Here is a 25684-nt window from a genome sequence, read left to right on the forward strand (position 1 = left end):
GGAGTAACATGAACGGTTTTTTATCTCGTTAATTGGAACCTTCACTTAGGCATTACATATGCAATTAAATTTATTGTAAGAAACTGCACAAAGATCCCGACTGATAGGCACATATAGGAAGTCACTCATAAAAGACCTTTTATAGTCCACGTGTTCATCTGTGGGCCTCTAATTTTAATTTCTAATGAAGCCCATGTATATGCTTGTAAACCGGGGTTAGATAATTATCATTCCTCGAGCGATAAACCGATTTTTGATCCGACGTTGAATAGGAATATAAACATCTGGTGGCTGGCCAAGCTTTAACCGTCTACGGTCCAATAACCCACCAAACCATAATTTTAAAAGTAAAAATGTCTAAATAAAAAGGCAAATTTGGGAGAAAATAGGACACAATCGGATATTTGTTATGTAAAACAATGAATAAAAAAACTTAACGCTTTAATGCCATATTGTGCCTATTTCCTCTCACCGCATTATTACCCTTACTAAACAGCGGCGTGAACGCTCCAATAACTGCTTAGTATGGATACGTACAAATTACAAACCGAACTTGATTTATTACTTTTGTGTAATGCAAATTTCTCTTGAATTGGAATTAGAGAGATAAGCGATAAGTCACAGCAAATAACAATAAAATGCATTTGTTTGTTTAAACACCGACCGCATCTAAAGCATTAGCTACGAATGCAAACTGCTGATAATTGCATGAAATTGTTGGGCTGCCACTTCAGTCACATCCGTTACATAATCTGTTCAAATCTGGGTTTGTGATTAATGAATAATTAAAGCCTTTCCTTTTTTTCTTGTTACAGAGGTTGCTAAACATTGGATAATTAAAAGAAGGTTTCTAGCACGAATTATCGTTCCAATTCAATTCCTTCATCAAACTGCGAAACCGATTAGATTCATTGGCAGTAAGGTTACTGATCCGGGGACTCGTTCAATTCTCTCTCCCACCTGAACTCTTAAAACTCCTTTAGATGTCCTGGATGAAGAGTTTCTCACTTTTCCCGAGCACTTCCGGCCCGTCGTCAAAACTATCGAAAAACACTAAAATCAACAAACAAGATAACCCGCCACTGTTTCTTTATATCTTTGAAACTACACGAGGCTGTTACCTCCTGGAGCTCTAAGGGTAGGTAATAAAGGGGATTCAGAAAACTGTAAACATACAAACAGGAGGTTTTATACACCTGTTGGTGAAGAAGATCTACCTGAACCGCGATCCATTATAGCCCAAACGACCTCGCTCTTTCCTTGAAACCTGGTGATGTTATTGACACCATTAAAAATTTGCATAAAAACGAATAAAACAGGATGTAGTTGGAGTTATACAAAATCTCAAATTCAACATTTCACCGACTCAAAATGTGACTCAATTGAAAAAAATCTTACCGATAAAGCTCCCACTGCAAACTCTTAAAACTCCTGCAGCCTCAGCCTCTTTGCCTCCTCATGAGGCTGGCTCACTTAACACAGAACTAACTATACAGCGCCGAAATTAGCACAAAAAAAGAATCTAATTTTACTGAATAATAAAGAACCAAGAACCACCTTGCAATCTCTTGGAGAATGGACCGAAATACCGTTCTTTCTTGGGCTCGACGTAATCTCGCCGGTATACCGAGGGCAAACCGACGTCCTACCAGCAACGGCGATTCGTACTGTCTGAATGCAGGAGAAAAAGCGTGAAACCGGCATCGGGTTGCTGCTGGCTCGGGATCTGCGTCGCAGGAGAGTCGGCGAGTGCGTGAAGTCTGGATTGACCACGCAGTGGGTCCTGTAGTATCCAGATGGGGTCTCTTGGCTTCACTGCAGGGGTTTGACAAGTTGGAATGTACGAAATATAAGTTTAAATTTCTCTAATGTACGTAAGATCAGTCAAATTTATGAAATAAATGATAAGGTTCTGATGTCAAGTTATTTCTCTGGGTACGAAACGCCCTTGGGAACCTAATTAAAGTGCGTGTAACTTTAAGCAAATTTTCTATCATCAATTCATGCATATTAGAGTCTCCTTTGATCATCCACTTCGCGAGGAAATGCTGTTTTCAGAGTTTCCTTTCTGCAGTGCCATACTCCGCCATTTAAACGTCGTTTTAAAGTGAGACTCACGAGCAACACTCCTTAGCTTCAACACTTTCGGCAAACTCGAGCCGTTTTTCAAAATTATTTTTAATATTAATTATTCATTACTTAAGGGAGAATAGTAAAACCCTGAAGTCTCTCATTAAAATTCGCATAATGTCGCACAGATTCCAGATGGAGGACAGCAAACTTTAATAATGAATTTTTGATTATTTGAGTGGAACGGAGACTCTTGAAGTCTAATTAAAATACGCGAAACTCCAATCAGAGACGAGCCAACTTCAACTTGCCTATACGCAATTTATGCATATTACAATGTGGAGAAACACTTCCTGAAGCCCATAATTAAATTCCTCGCGGCATATCTTCGGCGCTATAGAGGTAAAAAAAAAGAAGTTAAATTGTTCGTTATTTTAGTCCCCAATTATCCACCTATTGAATAACTTGATAATTAGCCTAATGAATTGTGCTCTGCCACTCTCGATCAAAAATTTCAATACATTACGACCAACCACGAGTGCAATATCAATTAACACCGAATTTTATCTAGATTCAATAAAGCGAACAATTCTCATGTTTTCAATCTCTTGCGTCCAATCACCGAAACTCAGCCGAATTTCCATCAAAAATTTATCAATACACCCATCCGTTAATACATAGTGCACGCTCGGTGAACACACAGAGGGCTTCAACCCTTAAATGTACCGTTCATTCCCCGTTCGCCGTTAAAGGGTTGCGTAATGGTGTCGTAATGGCTGAATAATTCATTGATAGATGATGTTTGATGTTTTGTCGCTAGCGAGTTCATCAAAATGTATCCCCAATGCGTCAGCGCTTTGCTATTGTAATAGAGTTTGATGTTCGGGGGTGGACTTGTTAGGGATTTGGGTCAGGGCACGGTGCAAAAGGCTGCTGCTTCATCAAAACAGAAAAGTTTTTAACATTAGAATTTGACACCAATCGTAGGCATTTTGCACTTCGACGCACCGAGATAAGTCTTATCGAATTAATACTGCATTAATATGCAAACATGTAGGCCTGATAGGGTGCTGATAAGTTATCTCCATCATTAATTATTATAGGGTAGTAAACACTCCGGGCTTATCAACGTCCACCAGGCTAAGTACTATCTTGTCTTCCAATTGCTTTGTCGTCTATAAGCAAACTCATAGGCTCGAGTTTAAACTCATTTCTGCCCGCAAATCTAATTATGTATGCTATCTGTTCTTTAGATATCCCACATAACTTAGCCTCACACAAAAAACTTTGGACACATAATTCGATTTAGGACGCAGAGACGTGGAATGCGTAAGGGACTAATTGACACTCTGATTGATTCCTTTGCCCTAAGGCCGGGCTTTTATCTGACCAGACTTGACCCCACGGGTAAAAAAGATCGTTCTAACCTTGTCCGGATCCGTTATCAATCACCTTCCACTTTTTTCAATTTCTTTGTCATTAAACAGATTAGATGCTTTGTCCGGGGTAGTTGGGGAGGCGGTCGTTGTGTCTTCGGCTAAATAGGGCAGTTGGGGGAACCGTTCGAAGCAGTTTGACCGATTATAGGCCGACGAATTGATGTAAAAAGTTTTTGGAACTTTAAAACGTAATCATTTTCGAAAAATGTGTAATAATGTTGCAAATAAATTTGTACATCTAAATTGCACTTTCAGTGAGTGGAGTTACGACGAGTTTATTTAGAGGCTTCAAGAGTCATTTTACTCGCTCAAATAATCAGTAATTCAATTAAAAACTGTAGTTTTAATTAGAGGCTTCGAACGTTTTTTACATAATCAGAAAACTAACATATGGTTTTAAAAATCAATTTTCTATATGGATTTTGATAGACCTTATGTAAATATCAGTTAGAGACTTCAAGAGCTTCCTTGCACTGCAATAATAAACAAATATGACGAAGAAGCTGGAGTTTTCCCCCAGGCTTCAAGACTTTTTTGCACTTCAATAATAATTTAAATATAAAATTGCAATGATTTGAATGAACTCTGGAATGAATGTTAAGTGGAATTAATTAGATGCTTCAATAGTCTTCTTTCTACTCAAAGAAGTTGGTAATTATCCATGTCATTTCTGAGTGATTACATGAATGCTAATTAGAGACTTCAAGCATGTTTTTCTAGAGAAATAGTCAACGATTTATACTTAAAAATTACGTTTATCTATGTGGACTCAGAAAAATGTTACGTGAGTGTTAGTTATTTGAAAGTTCGTCTCTTCATTGGAATAATCAAACATTCACGTTAAAAGTTAGCAATCATCCATCTGGCTTCTAAGTGAGTTTTTATACATTTTATTTAGAACGTAATTAAAATTACGTTGTGTCAGCTTGTATCATAATATTGTTGCGGCTGACGGTCAGCCGCCGCAAGTAAAACGGCAGAGATAAAAAAGGGATATATCGTGGGCGCTTGACGAGTGATTTATTGCTTCCTTTTATGTATGTCAAATATTCTGGTATGTTTATGTTAATATTTGCATGTTTGTAAGAAAATTGTGGAGTCTTTTAATCATGAAATCTTTAGCTATATAAGGAGACCATTGTTAAGACAAATTCTGAGGCTATGTCAGCTGTAAGAACGAAGCGATTGTAGTAAGTGATATTAAAATGTATGCATTAGTAAACTAATGATTTATTAGTGAACTATTAGTTGTGTTTATTTGTTAAGTTAATGAATAGTGTTTCAAGTTTATTCAAACCCCTGCAGTAGCGACAACGTAATTCGCAGCAAACGAGTTCTTTAAAATATTACAACATCGGTTTCGCACCAAACACGGCTATAATCCCCAATTCCAGTCGGGACTTCTTTCCAGATTCTGCAATTAGAGAAAATGCAAATTTGCCTTAAGTTTATCCGACAGAATATTAATGTTCCGACAACTTTTGCATACCGTAAACCTTATTAAACTAGCGAAATGGAAAATATTTGAGACAGCACAGAATCCTTTGTTTGACCTTAAAAAATACTGCTGCAAGACTTCATTCTTATTACTCGATTAGATCATGCTCCATGGGCAATCCCCATCACACTCTTTCAACTCTTTACGGACTCGTGCCTGCCAATAGGGGAAACTTCCGGACTTTCCGGAAGTTTAGCTCCGGATAATTCAATTTTATTGACCATCGGAGAGTGAAACGGAACCAGCAGAACGAACGAGCCCTAATTGACACTCTGATTGATCTCCTTCTCGTCTTAGATATTTTAGCTGTTTTCGTCTAGATCTCATCTAAATTGTTTATTAAGTACCATCTTAATATCTGCTTTGCAACTAAATGGCATGCCAATGAAGCAATTTTAAATTTCTGGGACGAGTCCAAATTAATTTAGCGAACTTGTTGAGTTTAGACGTCGCCGCTGTTAGTATCACAAGGAAGTTTTTACTTGCCTTGCAGACAAAACTCTGCCTTCATAAAATCCCAATTTAATGAATTTCTTAATTAAAAGTTTCAATTTTGCATCACTTTCATTAGCTGCAAAGAACTTTTGTTGCTTCCGAAAGTCGTCTCATGTAGCTGCGATAAAGGAAGGAATGTGGGATAATATTATGAATTTTCCAACGTTTGCCTGCAAGATTCAAATCGGATATGGCTCGAAGGAATGTCTAATCAAACGCGAAAAGAGTCACAAAGATAAATGTGCCTTGATTCCCGAGGGATGTAACGAAATGTCTGGTTTTATTCCGCAACACACTGAGGGATATTAGATTTGTTCCACAAATGGAATGTGATTCTGTTGCATTTAGTTAATGTTTTAGCTGCAATTAAGCCCCAGCTAATCGTCCTAATTACTTTGGCAGAGTAATGTTTCTGAAGCCCGATTTAAAACCTGGAAGCCACATACAGGGTGTTCGGAATTAACGTTGACATATTTTGGGAGATGATTTTTGAGATTAAAATAAGAAAAAAAGTTCTTATAAATATACCCCAAAAATTGCTTTTTAAAGGAGCTAGAGCCCTTTCAAAGGGAACTCTGAAAGTGTTTTTTTTTGCAATATTTTCGAAACGGTCTGCGCTAAAATTACGAAATGCGGTGTATTGTAATAAGTTGGAATGGGAAGACTTGTGTCCATGTAATCGTGTATCGGTTCATAAAAACACATTTTTTTGGAAAATCTATCTTAACGAGACGAAATAAAAGAACATTTTTAATTTAAAAACCTTTGCAATTCATTGATTTTATTTCAAAAATTGAGAATGTCACAAACAAAAAAGTTAGGGCAACATTTACGCAGGAGATGCTCTGTACGTGCCGCCCCTGACTAAAAATCTGGAATTATTAACACACAAAAAGTTTCCCAATTCCAACTTATTACAGTATACCGAATTTCATAATTTAACCGGAAACTGTTTCGAAGATGTGAAAATCCCACCTTCAGAGTTCCCCCTCTAGGGGTTTCTAGCTCCTTTAAGAAGCAATTTTCGGGGTATGTTTATAAGAACTTTTTTTATTATTTTAATCTCTAAAATCACTTTCTAAAATATTTCAACGTTATTTTCCGACACCCTGTATAACGCGACAAAGAAAGTACCTAATATAAATTTCAAATACATTTTTTCAATGGCAATATCATAATCCCGCAGGCTTTCCATCAGTCATAGCCAGACACATGGATTTCATTTTAATCAGATTATATCGTTCTTTATACCCAGTCGAATGGCACGTTGTGTATCCAATTTTCACACGGGGTGCCCGAATCATGATTCACGCCTTTTTTTGCTCGATGTCTGGATTTGTTTAAATCAGAAATTGTTGGATTCCATTCAACCTTTTTGTGGATTTTTATTTGAACGGTTAAGCCCTCCAAAATGATACATATTTACTGGTGTTTTGCTTGTTTTGGATTTAGAAAGTTTACGAGGTGAATAACATGTTTTTGACTTGGTCCTTGTATGGCGTGGTAACGCAGTCAACGTGCTGATATGGACAGTGTTAATGTGGAGATTAAGGTCGTGGATAAAAACTGGAAATTTTCGTAAAAATTGTTTTTCTCCAATAATTTCAAACCAATTCCAGCAGATTTAATCGAACTTCTATTTTCGCAATTGTCCATCAAGGGTGTGGATAATTAAATATACCTCGTTGAAGCCCACAGATCAAAAATAGAGTAGAACAGTTCTCACCCAAAAATTCCTTTGAAATGACCTGTGGCACCTCAGGTCTTACATCTTTATTTAAATACTTTTTCCCTTGAAATAATATTCGAAATGCTCAAAAAATATAAAAGAGCAACTGCATCTCTAACCACTTTTTTATCTCGCAATGCTATTATTGCCATTACGTTTAAACTGCTATAGTATTTTTGGTGCCATTTTCTTGGCATTCAACCTGAATATGGTGCATTTATATAAGATTGGGATGGAGAATTTTTATTCAATGTTGCGCATTCGGAATGGTTAATAAATTTCCGGGTTATCTCCCCACGATTGCATCTAGTGGGAATAAAATTCTTACTTACGGCCAATTTAAACATGCTGGACTGGCTCGATAAAGATGCCACTTACCTGGAAAAGAGAAAATTGAATTATTTCAAATAGAAAAGAGAATTTTCTTAAAAGGATTCAAGTCAAATAATAAACAAATGGAGGGTATATCGGTCTGAGATATTTTAGGTGGAGTTATAAAAATACCCCTGGGGGTAATAGTCAGGGTTTTCTACTTTTAGAGCGATAAATCTCGATGAGTTTTATGTTCCGTTCGACGTTTCAGGGATTCCAATAAACTGCAAAGGTAGGCCAATATACATGAATTATAAATATTTAATTATTTTTCTTTTCACTTTTAATACGGCCCTGTTAGTGATAAAAAGTAAATGCAAAATTTACCGCTTCCAGTTATTACATAATTTGTAAATAGTGATTGTAAAATGTTACCTCCCAATAAGTGCTTAAATTCGAATTATTGTTAAGTTTAAGGTACTGCAACTAGGTGAGTTGCATTTCAGCATAAATTCCCCAATAACTAACCCCTATTGTTTCCAAGATGCAGAACCTCATCTACAGCTTTGCTCGCCAGAATTAGTAAAAAAGCAATTTTAATTTCCTCATTTTTCTGCTGTTAAAAATTTTTTAATAGAACGCGTTGTACATTTTTGTACTTTTAGAACCTGCAACTATATCGGATGAATTTCACTGCAAGTGCCCCTATTTCTTATTATTATTAAGTTCCAGGGCCTCGAAGACCAGTTTGCCAGCACCCACCCAGCCGTACCAGCAAAATTTCCAAGTCACTTTAGCTATTTTCAACCAAAATTTCAACTTCTCTTGATATAACACCGTGTATTTTTTTGGATATCTAGAAAACGTTATTATAGCTGATACAGTATCAAAAAGAAAATTCGCAAAAATTATGTCTCCTAAAACTTTTATCGCTGCGAGAGCACAACAGCCCTTTTCCCCTTCTCTTGGAAAAATAGTGCTTCATTTGGGGATCGTCTCCATTGAAATCCATTCACAGCTCCAACAATTCTTGGAATAATTAATTCGTTTGTCCTGTTCCTTTCACTGAAACCCCTCCATTTCGGGAATTATAGAATTTGGCTTTTACAGACAAGGTAACCGCACAGCTAACCAATTCGGTGATCCTTTTGGGGATCCCGTTCCCGGCTAATTCCTGAATGTATTTAACGTCATTTCCATGAATATTCACAAAGTGGAGTGTCAGAAATGGTCAGTTGTCGTTTAATCCAGAAAGAAAACATCATAAATTACATTTAAACATACAGCCTCCTCCAAAACTTTAATTCACCTACTTCTGGAGAAGCTAATAAACCGTAGAGGAACTAAACATAAAAGATTAGTTCTTTCCAGGAAACTTTTATCGGCTGGAAAGGATTATCTTTGATCCAGGATACTCGTGCGTTCGCGCTATATTTTACGGACTTTCCAGGCTTTTCCGGCTGTCGGAGTCCAAACAAAAGCGACTAATTTGCTAAACTGCTGTTGTTTCGAAGTTTTAGCCTTCCAGGGGATTTTTCCCTATTCGGATCACGACAATATGGCTTAATTGGAACCGAATGCCGATTCGAATAATGATCAATTGTTTTTGTAACAATAATCCTGAAGTAATCTACTTCAATTGCAACATGTGTTTAAAGCTTCAACTTAGAAACGCAAGCACGTTTGTTGTTTTTTTGGGTATCCAGGAAAGGTTCCCTGGGGTGTGGATATTTTAAACATGCACATTTATTGCCAGGCCCGTCAACATAAATTGCTCTGTTAGATTTCGTGAATATTTTATCAGGAAACGTTGCGAAGACCTTCCTAAATATTTGACGAAGTGGAATCCAATCGGTATATCGGATCAAATTGAGGTCGTATTGGGTCCAATTTCCCAAAGAGTTGGAAAATTCGTAGGAGAATGGAGTTAGTAATCTAACTATTATAGAAGCCTCGATCGATTGTTCTGGTGATATCTAACCCCAATCTCTTGACACCGTTTTCAGTAGGTGTAATAACAATAACTTTACATCACAGTACAGGAACGGACCTCATTTCTTAAAGGAAAGCAGGGACATTGGGGGAAAATCAATGACTAACGCCGCTTCGTCGACGGATAGGGAATTCCGACGCTCCATGTGCCGACGCCATTGTATCAGCGTCGGTCGGGTCAAAGCACCCGGAACCTATTGATACGGCTCATTCGGCTTAAAGAAACGGGAAAATTTTCGTTTTAAATGGGAAGTTCAGCCCTAAGTTTGTTTAACAGGGAAACTCGATCGGACTCAATTTACACCTCATTAAAACTATCATTAAGGACAACAAAAAATCTGAATTTGGCGGGACTAAAATCTGGATAACTTTATCAAAAAAATTGCGAAAAGTATCTCATAAAAATTTTAATTCTGGTTTAAAATCCTCCTAACTCTAATTTCTAAGGGAGTTGTGGTTTACTTAGCTGTTAGAACAAAACTTTACTCCATATTCCTCAACTCAGGATCAGGTTCTCAGTCAGAACCTGAACCGGAATGTCTGATATTCATTGTATCTGTGCACACTTCTTTCCTCATATTATACCAAATCGCTGATAGGCGTTATTGTGTAGTTTTTTGGAATTGGTTGGTAGCAAACTGGTCACGGTAGCTTCGATAGTTTCTCTTATTTCCTCAAAGCCTTCCATTTCGAGGGAAATGTGCACAGCAGAGGTAACGAAAATCGCTTCCGCCATTTCGTGCAGAAAATTCAATGCCTATAAATACCATTTTCTTCTCGCTATCTAGATTTTCGATAGTTCAAGTATTTGGTATTTTAAATACTTGATATCATCGTATTGTAGTACTCTCTAATATCGATCACACAGTTCCTTACACAAATGACCATAGAGATCCTCCTAAAAATGCGGGAATCGAGTATTCCAAAATATCATTTTAAAAAAGCTATAAGCCTGAACTAACCTAAACTAACAATTATCTTAGAACAAAGGCAAGAAACATACAGAATAGAAATTATTCAAGGGGTTAAGAGGCAAACTCTAATTAGGTACCTTCAGGTTAATTAATAATAATTTTTCGCACATAGCTGACGTCATAGAGCTGTAATCATTGCGATCTAGGAACCTCCATTTTTCATATACAGCATCTCGTTCATCTTTCATTGCAGTGTAGACAAACATTATTAACTAAAAAATATGCTTTCTTAAGTTTTTAGATAACATATTATCCCGTTTGGAACAAAAGCGACGTATTAATGTGTTGTTGATAATAGAACTGACACGTAAAACCAGGTTATCACTAAAGTGTTAATTTTGTTGGATGCATTTATTGTCAATTCCACGTAACAAAATGTTGGAAAAGAAAAATTGTATAAAACGTGATTAAACATCGACATGTCGAATTATATCATAACCACCACCAGTTTTCGTTGAATTCTGCAAAGTATGGGCGAGATAATAAATTAACGGTTGTGATAACGCCATTTAACCATTCGAAGGTTTTTTCTGGTTTGCAGTTTTAATGGAAACGATACACAGAAAACTTTACAATCGCTGAGAAAGGGTACTTAAGTTTCTTATAAAAATAAATCTGACCGGTGCTGAGAAGAGACTGCTCCATAATTAGCCGTCCATTAAAAAGACTTCCTGGTACTTTAATTATAAAATTGATAAAATAGTATCTTCTCTACTATATTGTATTGTCTTTTAACGTAAAGAGTAATGAAAATACTTTAAAATTACTTCAAATGCATTTCATGACTTTCCTAGTACATATCAACACAGTTGTAGAAAAAACAGGATGTACAATGATGGGAATATTCTACTTATTCTCCTTGTTCATTTATTGTGTAGTTTGTAATATTTTCATCTCTTATCTTTTTAATTTTTCTAATTTAGTTCCTTCCCTCCGGTTTTTCAAGCACGTATAGCGTATCTTGCAACTTCCTTTCTGATTTTAATTCATACTTTTTAGGTCCCTACATTCGATGTTTTTGTTATGGTTTATCTCATGACTCAAGTAAATTTCGTTGAAAATTTGATACATTACCAACTTGGAAAATTCCCATATTTGTCATTTGTTTACTCTTTCTTAATTTTCTTGTTCCTCATTTATTACTTTTTGTTAGTTATTTCTGATAACAAATCTGGATGAATTTTCACTTAGATTTTCTAGTAATCTCATCTGGACGTATTATCGACGATGATGTATGATCGGACGATGCAGGTTATCTAAAACTTACATTGTACGATGTAAGCTAATTCTATTTTTTGTTGCAATTTTAGATGTAATTACAGGTCTTCCACACTTCAATTCCAGAAATGGGGTCAAGGTATATTTTATTGTATTATGAAATTATTTATTTTGAAATTCTAAATATATCTGGAACAAACATTATTGGAACGAACATCTACAATTGTTTCGCTAGAGGTACTTTTAACCTTTGTCATTGAAACCTGCCAGGTTTTTCTGCACATGAATTGCACGTAAAAATTTTATACATACTTAAGATTAGGAAAATTCCTAACAGTCCAATAAATAAAGTGAAGTACGTATTTTAATTACTGGAATGTGCTTGTCTGATTTCTGATTCAAAACTTACATACTTTACATACCGATCTTAATAAAATACGTGAGAAATGTATTTATTTAAATATATAGATGCTATGTACATACAAGGTCTCCTGGTTTGTTTCGGACAAATTGATATGGGAGATAAACCTTATTATTTTAAGCAGAAAAGTTCATATGAACATGGGTCCGATCTCGATCGGTAACGGAGTAACAAGGTGTTAAAATTTAAGAAAAAAATAGGTTTTTATTTTATTGAGTTGAACCTACTACAGATAGACCCTTCAAATTTTATATGCATATTAGGTAATAGGTTCTGCTTAAAACGAGAGTAAATTTCCTCCAATTACTATACAGGGTACTGCATCTTCCGAGGTCTTGGTTCATAAATTCCTTTTAAAAAAATTTGCTCGTACGCCACTGGTGAATTTTTATATATTTTTTAACTTTTCCCATCTATTACCTAAATTTTGACTCTCTTAGTTTTTGGTCGAACTCTGTTTCATTTCCTCATAAAATAATTAATTTATAAATTCAGTCAAATCTACAGACGTCAAGAAGCTCATACTATTTTCACATTTCATACTAGTTTAACTATCAAAATAATGTTTTTTCAGCACATTACCTTTGATTTTTTCTTAGAATGTCTCCAATATTTTATTCCTATGCAAATGATTTTTTTTCGTAAGCCTTGTTCCGGTTTTCTACCTCCTCCAATCTCATTTTCTCGTATTTGCTGATGAACTGCTTCAAATATTTTATGATCAGGGTGTCGACGATTCGGGCATCTCTGTGCATATCCGCGTGCAGCAGTTCTTGCGTTTCCATTGCAGAATCCATACACAAAGTGTATGTCTACATTTTCCAAATTAGTGTATTGAAGAGGCATTACAAAAACAAAAATAAATTATTAACAATAACAATAACAAAAACAACGATAAATTAACAATAATAATCGTAACAACAAATATCAATTAAATTGGAAATTAATATGCAAAATAATTACTACCAAAATTTGACGTCTCAAATTAGATATACTGATTTTCCATGGCGATAGTGTATCAGGTTTATGCCACATCAGTCAACACACGTGACGAATTATTGTTAAGAATTCAAAATGCAGTAAACTCGATTACACCGCAATAATTATTCAATGTGAGACGAGCGATCATTCGAAGATGTTAGTTGTGTATTCAACAAAACGGGGGACACTTTGAACACTTTCTTTAAAAAATTAAGTTTGCAAATGTTACTTCTAAAAAAATTTTTAAATATTTACAATAATTGAATACACATTTATAATTTTTCCTATATGTTTGTAATTGCTTTTTTATTAAAAACAAAGAATAATACACAAAATTTTAATTTTAAAGAACAAATTTAAAATGAATCAAATGTTTTCAAAGGTAATGTGGTGAAAAAATATTATTTTGATAGTTAAACTAATATGAAATGTGAAAATAGTATGAGCTTCTTGACGTCTGTAGATTTGACTGAATTTATAAATTAATTATTTTGTGAGGAAATGGAACAAAATTCGATCAAAAACTAAGAGAGTCAAAATTTAGGTATTAGATGGGAGAAGTTAAAAATATGTATAAAAATTCACCAGTGGCGTACGAGCAAATTTTTTTAAAGGATTTTATAAACCAAGACCTCGGAAGATGCAATACCTTGTATAGTAATTGGAGGAAATTTATTTTCCTTTCAAGCAGTACCTATTACCTAATATGCATATAAAATTTGAAGGATCTATCTGTAGTAGATCCAGCACAATAAAATAAAAACCTATTTTTTTCTTAAATTTGAACACCTTGTAATTCCGTTACCGATCAAGATTAGATTCATGTTCATATGAACTTTTTTGTTTAAAATAATGAGCTTTATCCCCCCTATAAATGTGTCCGAAACAAACCGGGATACCCTGTATACAGCATAAAATTTTCGCAATATTTCCAGAGATGTAAATATGTAACAACAGAAGTAAAACTTGTTATTTTAGTTTTGCATTTCTGTGCTTGCCATTGTTGATTCACGCTGTGTAATGTTATGAAGAGGCAATGTCGAAACGTCTATAAATATGGCAAAGGTTTTGAAAAATGGCGTTTCTCATTACATAAAGAGCTATGTATTTTCAATTTTTCTTCTCAGTTTCTCTACATGTCTAGACGGCCCTCCGGAATTTTACTCTTTTGATGTTGATTAATATTGGCTAAGTCTTGCTAATATGATACGCAATGATGTTCTATTGCATGTCTGTACCTATCTTAAACAGAACATACTAGCGTTCCATTGAAATTAAGAGAATAAAATTACCATAAATACGAAAAATGATCGCAACTATGTTACGAGGATTCGTCCAGGTATACAAAAAAGTAATGCACGTATCCCAAATGCATTAATAATTCTACTGGGAAGTTCCCAAATTTCGGAGGGTCGGATTCATTAAAATACAAATTCCCAAAGGTCCAGAAATAGAAACTAGAGATGTGTCTGCAATGAAAACTACACAAACTACCAAATTAAAGATGTCTTTGACGTTATTAAAGTTTTGGAGAATTTGCTATTTATTCAAATGTAATATAAACTTATTCAAATTTAGTAGTTGATTATACGAATAATCTAAGGCTATAATTGCTTATGAAGTCAAGAGAGACGTGTTAAGCAATATTTTTTTCTTTTAAAGTTACTTTTGTAAGACTGATATTTTAACCCAGACCTTTCGGTAGTCAAAAGTGAGATAGTTCGACTCTGCAATAGTCGGGACCGCCGGACCGTTAGACAGTTAAAGTTAAGGCTAATTAGTATACGTAAACGTAAAAATATGAACTGCTCATGCGCATTAATAATTTCCCTTACGGTACGACTTACGCTAGACGTATGGCAACTACGCGGCTCGCTACGTGAAGCGCAATCGCAGACGTGTTGAACCATATTACCTGCGTAACCACCCGATTTGCATTGAGCAACATTGCCCATACCCATTTTTATTTGTGTTATTTGAACGTTGAGGTTTGAATCTGAATTTAAGTGATGTTAGAAGAAGAATTTCTTCTATTGCACAGTAAAGTGCTCATTAACTTACTCTGAAGCTCCAACTGCAAAATGTAACTTTTCATGTTAAACACTCCTGTTTACGTTACCTCTCATACCTTCCAAATGAAGGTACCTAACTGTGTATTAAATTACGCGTTACGCCGTGCTACAAATGTAGCAAGCATGTTTCACTCTTTGGGGCACCTGTAGTATAGCAACAAGAATTTTAGTGATAAAATTCCAAGACACAAACTGAAGTACGCTTTTTAGTTACTCAGATGTGTTTACTTAGCGTTCCATTGGAAACTTACATATTTCACATAGCGATCTCAATAGATTAATTTTTTTCTAAATTTCATACGTAGTTTCAAACTTAAGATGAAAGTACTTAATTTGTTCGTATTTAGGTATAAATAGTCATCCAATACCTCAATGAAAGTATTGCTATTGTTTCATTGCAGTTATAAACACCATGAAGTTCTGTTTGGTATTCGTTGCCACTCTGGTACTGGTTTTTGGGACTCCAGTTCCCCACAGCAAATCCCTGAAGGCTAAGTTAACCGCTTCAAAAAAAGAATTGGAGAAGTTCATCGACGCATTACACAGATTTACTGAAAATGGCGAGTAAGTGGAAAATATTTTTTTGGTAAAAGCGTTTCTATATGTAACATAATCCCATAGCGACTTCGATCTTGTTAACTTGGAAGTTAATAAACTATCAGATGAAATTTTGACCGACCTGAAAGACATCCTTGATGAAAAACATTTGAATGTTATCGAGTTGAGAGACGAAGACGTTGAGGTAAGAGTTTAATGCTAATTTTTTATTGGTTTTTATACTTTCGCAATTATTTTATTTAGCTACCGGAACACAAGAGCGAAATCTATTTGACCAATGGACATCTCGAAGATATGGCAACTGTTCTTCGTTATGACGAAATATCTGTGGACCACAATCGTGACGATAGAATTCTAACTTTCAGAGTGCCTTTGGGCTTTAGCGACCTGGAGGTGAATGTTGAAAATAATCTATTAACGAATATAATAACCGATCATTATGAATTTCAGTTCACCTATGAATATGAAACAGTTATACACAAGGAAAAAGTCCATGGAGAAGTGGAGGGAAAAATTGACCACATTAAATTGGACTTAGAATTAGTCTATGAAGCTAAACATGGCTTTGCAGTTGAAGGTGTACATATCCACGACAGAGGGTACGTAATAATAATTACCATCATTATACACTTTAATTGAAACTTAAACATCTTTCACTTTTTATAGAGAACTTGAGATTGAATTCAATGGACACAACTTAGACCGCGAGGTGATTGATGCCATAAAGACTGTTGTAAGAACTCATCTGGGGCCTCTAGTTGAAGAAATTACAGAGAAGCACGTACGTTCCATTGCTGAGAAAGTGATTGAATCCATTGATGACTTCATTCATCACTATGATGATGACGATGACAACGATGATGGCCCTCATGATGATGACCACGGTCATGACCCTCATGATGATGATGACAACGATGATGGGCCTAATGATCATGATGATGACGATGGTCGTCGCCCTCACAATGATGATGACGACAATGATGGACCTCATGATGATGACGATGGTCGTCGCCCTCACAATGATGATGACAACAATGATGGACCTCATGATGATGACGACGGTCCTCACCAAGCTTAATTGCAATTTTGCTATTAAATACTTTATGCAATAAAATATTTTCAACTAAAATAACATGTATTTATTAATTTATAGGTTGCTATTCTAAGTTATAGAGTCGCAAATTACTCGTGTAGAGATTAAGGCTCAGACTGAGCCTGACCCTAGTTTGAAGTATACAGAGTAAAGGCTTTATTCAGTTCTGGAAAACAACCAACCTGAACTGTTTTAGCTTTTCTTCACAATTTTAGCTAAGTTGAACTACACTTTTCCAGAAAAATTTTAATTTTCTTCTCACCATTTTCCAGCATAACTAACTGGAACTAGTCTGATATCTCTCATCACAAATATATCCAAAGGAACTGAATTTCGTTGTAGAACCGATATATCCTTGCTTGCTGGAGATATTTGTGTCATTTTCCAACTTAAATAGTCTATATTCAGAGAACATGATTTTGCTTTGATCATAACCAGCAAATAGTCCCATCGCCAAAAGCCACAATTATTGGTAGATGCAGGATCGATGTAATAGTAATTTGCTATGTTGAAGGATGCATGTTGAAGGTACCTCTAAATAATGCAAGCGTTCAAACTGTATGTCCACGACTCTTGGTCCTCAAGTCATGGATCTAATAATCGTATACTATTCCCAAAATTCCTCATGAAATCTGATGATCCGAATTTCCATCAACTTCAAAAATTTTACCGTGGATTCCGATTTCATGGAAAATCTGCATGATTTTGTGCCTTCGGCTCCAATTTATCAGGTTTCCGCGGGGAAGTTTTGTCATCTTTGACGAGCCCTTATCAGAATGAAATAGGATGTGCAATTTGACAAAAAGCAAGAAAACAGAGAAAACGATAAGTCGGTTCGATTTTATCGCATAATACCCCATAATCCGAAACGACTGCCGTTCGTTCGATACCCACTGCCGTGAATGGACAAACAAGACTGTGAGGTGGAAATATTGGAGGTGGAAAAGGCGTTTAGATTGAGAATATCCTGTTTCCATGAAGGCACTACCTAGATACTTGCTCCGGAAAACCAGGTACGAAAATCCTATGTCAGGTTTTCGTTTGTTTCTTATAACAGAAAGTTAAAATATATTGGATTTCCGATATTCTAGTTTTGTCGAAAGTTAAAGCGTATTGCATGTCTGATAAAATGTACCCACTCTAAGTATCCAATTTCGCTAAAAAAGTGGAATTTAATTTGGAGCGTATCTAGCTCTCCAAGAATCCAATTAGGGTCCCAGTCCGTCAAACACATTTCTCTAGGGAGATGGTAAAAAAACCGGTTCCGTTCGATTTCATTCCAATTACCGGTAAACCAATGAGTTGATTAATGCTCCCTGCAATTATGTACGATAAATAGAGAATACTTTAATAGAAACGGTATGTTGTTTTAAACTGCGTGAACATGAAGCGATACAACATGACAGTTTAGTTAGATTAAATAGGCTCCTCAAATTGTACAAATTTTGGAGAAATTGATCACATCACGTTACGAGAGAGATATATTTGTCGGAATAGCATTTGGTGCGTTTTCCATTTTCGAGGAAAGGTATCTTGTTAAACGTCAAAGAATGAAAAGACAGACTAGCGAACTCACTACTCCACGACCGCTCTTCTGCTCGTCAATCTATTAACTGCCAGTTCTTTGTCCCTGTTGTCTTAATTTTCCCAGTTCTGGTGAGACCTTCAGAACTGTGGGAAAAGTACCTGATAGTCCCTATTACAAAGGAACCAATAGTTTAGTGTCACCCAAATAATTAGCACACATGGCCACTTAAGAGCGTCGTGGTATTAGTGACCTCATTCGACAATGCTTTTTCTTAAGAAGGCTGTCAGCCTTCATCTTATTGTCTCTTCTAATATTACATTTACAGAATTTAAAAACTAATAAATCTCCGACATATTTTTAAATAAGAAAGTCTCCTTGGAAGTTCATAAGACTATCCAGATTCGGACTTGCGCTGTAACGTGCTGCAAAATGTTATTTAAAGAATTTTAGAGTATGCCCTAGAATCTTATAAATGACCTATTGAAGCTTAGCCGAACCAAAAACGAAACTGGACCAAAACAGTTATCACCTTGTAGATGTTATATCCTCAATACTCCAAGAGCACTATAATATTCACTCTATAATATTCACTCCAATTTTGAACTAAATATCTTATAAATTTTAAGAATTGTAATGAAACGGTTGATAATAAATTTCACACCTAATTACTCTGTATTTCAGGTTCCACAAAAATTTACAAAGAAAATTGCTGAGATATGTAACTGAGTTCAAATCAAACAAAAAAGTAATAACGCAATTTTTTTTTGGTAAAATGTGTGTCATGTAATACTAAATTATGTTTAGAATTTTTTAAGTAAAAATTTAAAGCTTACTACTGAAATTATTTATTGTTAGTTTGGATCTTCGAAGCAGCCAGATGATAAAACTAATACCTTGATGGATGGATGGTAGAGATTACTATTTTTCTAAGAAAAATGTAGATGCTCGTTTCACGTTGATAAAATCAGGATCTTGTTAGGCGTATTAACTCTTGCATAGATCACGAGTATACAGGGCGTTGCTTAAAATCGTCCAGAAAATATTACATCGAAACATGCGGAAATACTTTCCCAAAAACAAATAGGTTGAATATAGATATACATATATTTTACAATGCGATTTCTTAGATTGAAATAAGAAAAAGAGTTCCTATTTGCACGATTCCTGAAATGAATACTAAGGGATCTAGAGCTCTTGAAATATGACGAGTCATAAATGGTGTCTTTTTAAAACTCAGGTCCAGACTCATGTTCATAAGAATTTTTCTTTTTCTAGGAAAGCTATCGTCTCCTAAAATACATGCTCATATACAGACTAGCTAAATTTCTCTGAACGACTGTTTGCAACTACCTGTATAGTCACATTTTATTTAAGAGTTAATAAGCCTATCCAGATCTTAATTTTAATAACGCATCTATTAAACAAATTCAACTAATAGAAATCTCAATTTTTCATAGAGAAATTGGAATCTCACCGATTCATCTATACAGATTTTGGTTACATCATTTTGCTGTTTGGAAAATCCAATGTAGCAATAAATAAAATAGTTCCAGTAGTGACTTTTTGATTTAGAGTTAAAAAATTTTGACTATAATCTCGTATTACATGATATACATTTTACCAAAAACCCTTTTTTAGTACTTTTTTATTTTTGCATAGTTCTATATCTCAGAAATTTTCCTTGGAAACAGGTATTTATTTTGCCTTCTTACTCTCCAACAACCCTTTATATTACCTAAACTACGTACTTACTATTAATATTGAAAACTTTATGAAGCTTCCCCAAATCCACTTCATCTTTATGGCCCAAAACAAGGATAAAAGTGAACACTAGCGCTTCGTGTAGAACTTATGTTTCAGGAAGAACAGCTGTGACTTTATGATTTATTTTTATGGGAGCCTGTGGAAAGGCGTCAGACCAGACAATGCGAGTAACTGTATGTATAATGCACCTGTTTAACTTCCTTAGAAAGAAGTATTGCATGTGTATTTACATAATCTGACTTGTTGGAATCGAAATTCATGTTTCGTGCCCCTCTAAACTGGCTTTTTTCAATCGTTCGACACAAGTTATATCCGGAGTTCTTGTCATCAGCGATCAATCTTTAAAGCCGTCTACTTTTCAGTGAACCAAATTTGTTTTCCAGGCTTCCGAAAGATGGATTTGGCCCTTATCTCAGGACGTACTGTCGACAAACATTGCACCGTGACCTTTCGTCTGAAAAATTCGCTCGTTTTATTATGTTCTCTTCGAGTGTATAATATTCCTTATCGCCCCCCAATGATGCTTTTGCAAAGGGAGTTTACTATTAACGTTTGAGACAGAGGAATTTTTGCTCTCAAACCCAAAGCTACTGTAAATTAAAAATAAGATTGCCGCGTGTGGTCAACGTACTCAAGTGCTGAAAACTTGTAGGTCAGGGTCTGTCTGCCTATTTCAATAAATTATCTGGCGCATTCCTGACTTTAAATTCAGTTTATTTGCGCCTTAAAGCGATAAAACATGTCGCTCTGCCTGAAATTGATAAACGATCTCCTTTTGGCTGCATACTGATGCAGAACTAAATAAAAAATATGACAAGTTGCATGCTTTCGTGTTACAAATACAAAATGAGCAAAGATCTAAGGATTAAAACCATCCAATTTCTGCAACATTTTCTAGATGCATAGTTTTAAGAGATTTTTCAAAAATTTGAAAGGTTTTAAGTAGCTACGTGGAATTTCTCAGTGATCTGAATCTTGTTAAAACATTGAAAAAATGTTTTCAATTATTATTGATAATTAAAAAAAGACAATTTCGTCATTTTTCTAGATTTCTAGTTCTGCAGGTTTTTTAGGTTTAATAAACTCCAAAAACTTCACTAATTTGCAATGTCGGGTAGATTCTTATCTCAGTAATGTAGGACAACCTGTGCCTCACTTCTTTTCTAGTGGTGTATCATGTGTTAATAAGCATTGGCGTTGTTCAGATATTTTAAACCTATTTTACAATTTTGAAAGCTCCTTTAAAATAAATATGCCTCAAACAGCGTTTCAAAGACTCCAGGATCTTAATTAAAAAATCCAACAGCTTCAATATAGGATTCATATCAGTCGATTAGAACAGCAGCTTAAGAATTTTAAAAACTTCCTAAAAATTCTCAAAGGAATGCGGGGGAAAAACAGTACCTTTTTTTAAATATTTTTCAAATTAATTTTTTGAGATTTAAAGATAGGTAACCTGAACTAACCAAATCACAAAATAGTATATACATACTCTGTTGTCCCTCAAAATTTTTACCTTGCTTTTGTATCCTATTCGCACCATTCTTCATTTGAATTCTAACTCAACAGGGCTATTATTTGATATGGCTAACATAAAAGTGGACAAAGTGAAATACGTAGTTCCAGTTATTGGAATGCGTTTATCTGTTTTTTTATTGAAAATCATATACTCGATGTTCCAATCTCGAGGGTTTTTAAATTCTTTTACATACACGTAGTTTCATTATTGAGATAAAAGTACTTATTAAGAGTCATTTGTCATATATGGGTATAAATACTCTCCTCAACGTCTCATCGAAAGCACTGTTATAACTGCTTACAACTAACTAATACCATGAAGTTCTGCTTGGTATTTGCTGCCACTCTGGCCCTGGCTTTTGGGACTCCAGTTTCTGTCTCCAAAGCCTTAACTGCCTCAGATGAAGACTTGGCGCGGTTCATCGATGCTTTACATAGGTTTACTGAAGATGGAAAGTGAGTAGTTCATTTTTTGGTAAAGTAGTTTCAAGACGTAAAATAATCCCGTAGAGACTTTGATCTTGTCAACTTGAGAGTTAACATTTTGGTAGACGACGTTTTAGACAACATGAGAGACATCCTTATCGAACACCACCTAAACGTCATCGAATTAAGAGATGAGAACGTTGAGGTAAGACTTTAGTGCCATTTTAATATTTTTTTTTACAAATACGTAACCACTTCAGCTGCCAGAACAAGAAAGCCACATCCACTTAACCAACGGACGTCTTGAAGATATGGCCAGTGGTCTTCGTTATGACGAAGTCTCTGTGGACCATAATCGCGACAACAGAATTCTAACTTTCAGAGTGCCTTTGGGTTTCAGCGACCTGGAGGTAAATGTCACAGAGATTTGTTGATAGATAATAATTTACCATTGCGAATTTCAGTTCAATTATAAATATAACACAATTGTGAACAGAAAAGAAAACAGCGGAGACGTAGAAGGAAAAATTGACCGCATTGAATTGGACTTAAAAGTAGTCTATGACGCGAAACATGGTTTCGCAGTTGATGGTGTGCATATCCACGACAGAGGGTACGTCATGATAATTAATTCTGAATCCTACTTAGAAATTCCGCATTTTCCACTATTATAGCGAACTTACTGTTGAATTCAGCGGTCACAATTTAGATGTCGATGTGATTGAGGCCATAACTCATACTGTAAAAACTCACCTGGCACCTCTGCTTGAAGAATTCACCGAGAAACACATAGATCAGATTGCTGACAAAGTCGTTGAAAAAATTAACGACTTCATCCATGATCATGATGATCATAATGACAACGACGATATTCCTGATGATGATGGTCCCATTCCAGCTTAAATTCAATTTTGTCGTTGAATACTTTCTGTAATAATAAATTTCCACCTAAAATAATATGAGTTTCTTAATTTTACTATTCTGCATTATTGCGTTCCAGATCACTAATTGAGGTTGAGACAGCCGGTTCGTATTCCTGATTTGAAAGATACCGAGTAAAGGTCCTGTTCAAACAAGAATTTTTAACCGAAGTTCAATTTTTGGAACTGAAATAGGTAATTCTAGAAACAAGTTTAAAAAATCCCACAGAGTGCAAGTTAGTATGTTAACCTGAGTTCTTTAACGAATTTAGTTATAAACTCTTAACAAAGGGCATATATGATACGCAAATAATAAAGGGCGCAAAAGGGGGAGATTTACTCAAAAATATATGTACAGGTCGTTCTTAAAACGTAATTTTAATGTTATTATGCAATTTTAAAAATATGTTTTAATTTTAATAATATTCTTAGCGTAGCATGTACCTACTTAACGTATTTCATGAAACTACATCACATAAAATGTTAGTCATAAAAAAAACAAACAAAAAAGTACATTGCTCTAGAATTCTCTCTCTGAAATTCTTTGAAATTCTATAACTGAAGAGCCCGTGAAGCAAACCGATTAAATCGATAAAAATTTTTGTTTTGCATGTTTTCAGTTTCGATCTGAAAACCGATTTAATCAGTTTTGTATGAAAGCGTTCATTTCACTTAAAATTTCAAGGATTTATTTGCTAGTGCTATGTACAAAAGCAATTTATAAATCAATAAATAAACATTATACAAATTATTTATTTATTCCAAATTGTAACATGATTATAACTATCGATGATGACATCAAACAGGTCATATAAAAAACATTTACTCACTACTTGTCATCCTCAAAACAATGCTGAACCAGGTGTAGAAGCAATTAAGCTAAATCTGCGAACTCCTCACAGGAAAACATACAGTTACAGACACCAATGAATTTGTCAAAAGTTTAGCTTTAGACAGCCTTTATTAACCAGATTTGTTGCATGGCATTAGACAATAAACCGAGTTTAGAAGTAAATTAGCGCCGAGTATCGGTGCAATTACCCCTTAAAGCTAAGAAATACGAATTTAAAAAAAAAAAAATTTACGCCATCAAAATCGACCTAAATCACCTTTTCATTATCTGTAGAAAATTCGTGAATGTCGTAAAGTGCTTTTTGAAAGTCATATCGTTTCCCTATTTCATTGGTTCTGTCTTACTTCTTTAAATATAAAAAAAAGGTAGGAGATATATAATATATATATATATATATACAAAATCTTTATTTCATACGAAATAGGCTATCGACCTTTTGGTCTTTCTGCCCTTGAGTGTGTACATTTCATTTTAGAATCTAATCATTTACAATTTTCCCTAAACTATGTGTGGTATAAGCGGGAGCAGTGCAGGGAGTAAGGGAGTAAGATATTAGGATAGGATTTATGTTTGGAGGTGTTCTAGGAGGGTGTTTGTGGGAGAATGGAAGCGCGACTGTCTAGTTTGTCTTGTTAGGCACAGTGGGATCAGTAGTGCTAGATTGTGAGGATTGTTTTTCCATTTTGTCTGGATGTGCTGTAGTCGTTCCGTTATTCTTATCATGTGTGCGGGTTCGTACAATAGTTGGTTAGATGGGTTGCATAGTGGGTTTCTAGGGTTTCTTATTTTTGTGATAGTTCGCAGGGCGATTTGTTCCGTTGTTTGTATGTGTTTTATGGTCTTTTCTGGTGCGTTTGCTCTTAGGATATGTCCGTAGTCCAGGAGTGGTCTGCATATGGATTGGTATATTTTTGTTGCAGTCTTTGTACTGATCCCTTTGTCTTTGTATGTTAGTGATCGGAAATGTTTTGCCCTTTTGATTGTTTCTGTTCTCATGGTCTTTACATGTTTAGTGAACTTCAGCTTGAAGTCAAGTATCATTCCTAAGTATTTTACGTCGTTTTTTGGTTCCGTTGCTTGTCCGTCCGCTATTATTGCTGGGGAGTTGGGGATATATAATATATAATATAAAAAAAAGGAATTGTGCAAGTGGGAGAAGGACCGCATAAGATTTAACATGTCTTCGACAAAGACCGACGAAGTGGGTCCTGAGGCAGGCGGCTGATGTGGACGGAGTCATTCCGGTGTTTGCCGGATCTTTTGCCGTTTCAGAATTTTCACACAGTTCTACTGACAAATTAAATTAGTTTCTAATTTTTACTTATTTATAAATTGTTGCACATTTCCCCATTATAGCATAACTTTTTTGTTACATTATTAGTGAATATGATGATCTCAATTCGTTGATATTTGGATATTTGTTCATGATCTATTGGTAGGCCGTAGGCTGAGCCAGCATTGCTGGCCTCTAGAGGTTTGTTTACTGTTTAAAACGTTGTTCAGTGCCGATCGACTGTCGTGTGAGGAATGTTAAAGGTATCAGTTAAATCCATCAAAATAATACGTAAATACACGCACTTACGCACGTTTAATTTCTTATCGCTATTTTTTGCTCCGATAATTATTTAAAAATGCCATTGTTGCGAAAGCAGCCAAATCGATACTAATCTAAACATTGAAGTGGACACGTCGGCCGGACTGACTCCACCCACTTCATTGTTGGTCTTTGTCGCTGGCATGCTAAATTTTATACAGTCCTTCTTCCTCTTGCACAATTCCTATATTTCCAGTTGTACTAGTTTAACCTGTATGTAAAATTACAA

General features: G+C 35.2%; 3 protein-coding genes across 3 annotated transcripts in view; 2 read left to right on the forward strand and 1 right to left on the reverse strand.

The window, feature by feature from the left end:
- spri (sprint) overlaps nt 1-25684 on the reverse strand; it is an 84107-nt gene that overhangs the window by 29512 nt on the left and 28911 nt on the right. The gene's annotated exons all lie outside the window — the stretch shown is intronic.
- On the forward strand, nt 15589-16881 carry LOC136409567 (uncharacterized). The gene is made up of 5 exons (XM_066391156.1): nt 15589-15765; nt 15823-15943; nt 16003-16152; nt 16210-16358; nt 16426-16881. The coding sequence occupies exons 1-5, from the start codon at nt 15614-15616 to the stop codon at nt 16835-16837; spliced, it is 984 nt and encodes a 327-aa protein (XP_066247253.1). The 5' UTR covers nt 15589-15613; the 3' UTR covers nt 16838-16881.
- LOC136409680 (uncharacterized) lies at nt 21961-23030 on the forward strand. Its single transcript, XM_066391355.1, has 5 exons — nt 21961-22118; nt 22173-22293; nt 22349-22498; nt 22553-22701; nt 22763-23030. Exons 1-5 carry the CDS (start codon nt 21979-21981, stop codon nt 22989-22991), a joined length of 789 nt encoding a protein of 262 aa, XP_066247452.1. The 5' UTR covers nt 21961-21978; the 3' UTR covers nt 22992-23030.

This window comes from Euwallacea similis, chromosome 6 (genome assembly GCF_039881205.1).
Source record: "Euwallacea similis isolate ESF13 chromosome 6, ESF131.1, whole genome shotgun sequence".
Taxonomy (NCBI): domain Eukaryota; kingdom Metazoa; phylum Arthropoda; class Insecta; order Coleoptera; family Curculionidae; genus Euwallacea; species Euwallacea similis.

Bases quoted from the DNA above. Each gene is read 5' to 3' on its own strand.
- LOC136409567 (XM_066391156.1), top strand. From the start codon at position 15,614: ATGAAGTTCTGTTTGGTATTCGTTGCCACTCTGGTACTGGTTTTTGGG. The intron at 15,766-15,822 runs GTAAGTGGAAAA...ATAATCCCATAG, and splicing joins AGATTTACTGAAAATGGCGA to CGACTTCGATCTTGTTAACT. The intron at 15,944-16,002 runs GTAAGAGTTTAA...TATTTTATTTAG, and splicing joins TGAGAGACGAAGACGTTGAG to CTACCGGAACACAAGAGCGA.
- LOC136409680 (XM_066391355.1), top strand. From the start codon at position 21,979: ATGAAGTTCTGCTTGGTATTTGCTGCCACTCTGGCCCTGGCTTTTGGG. The intron at 22,119-22,172 runs GTGAGTAGTTCA...ATAATCCCGTAG, and splicing joins AGGTTTACTGAAGATGGAAA to AGACTTTGATCTTGTCAACT. The intron at 22,294-22,348 runs GTAAGACTTTAG...TAACCACTTCAG, and splicing joins TAAGAGATGAGAACGTTGAG to CTGCCAGAACAAGAAAGCCA.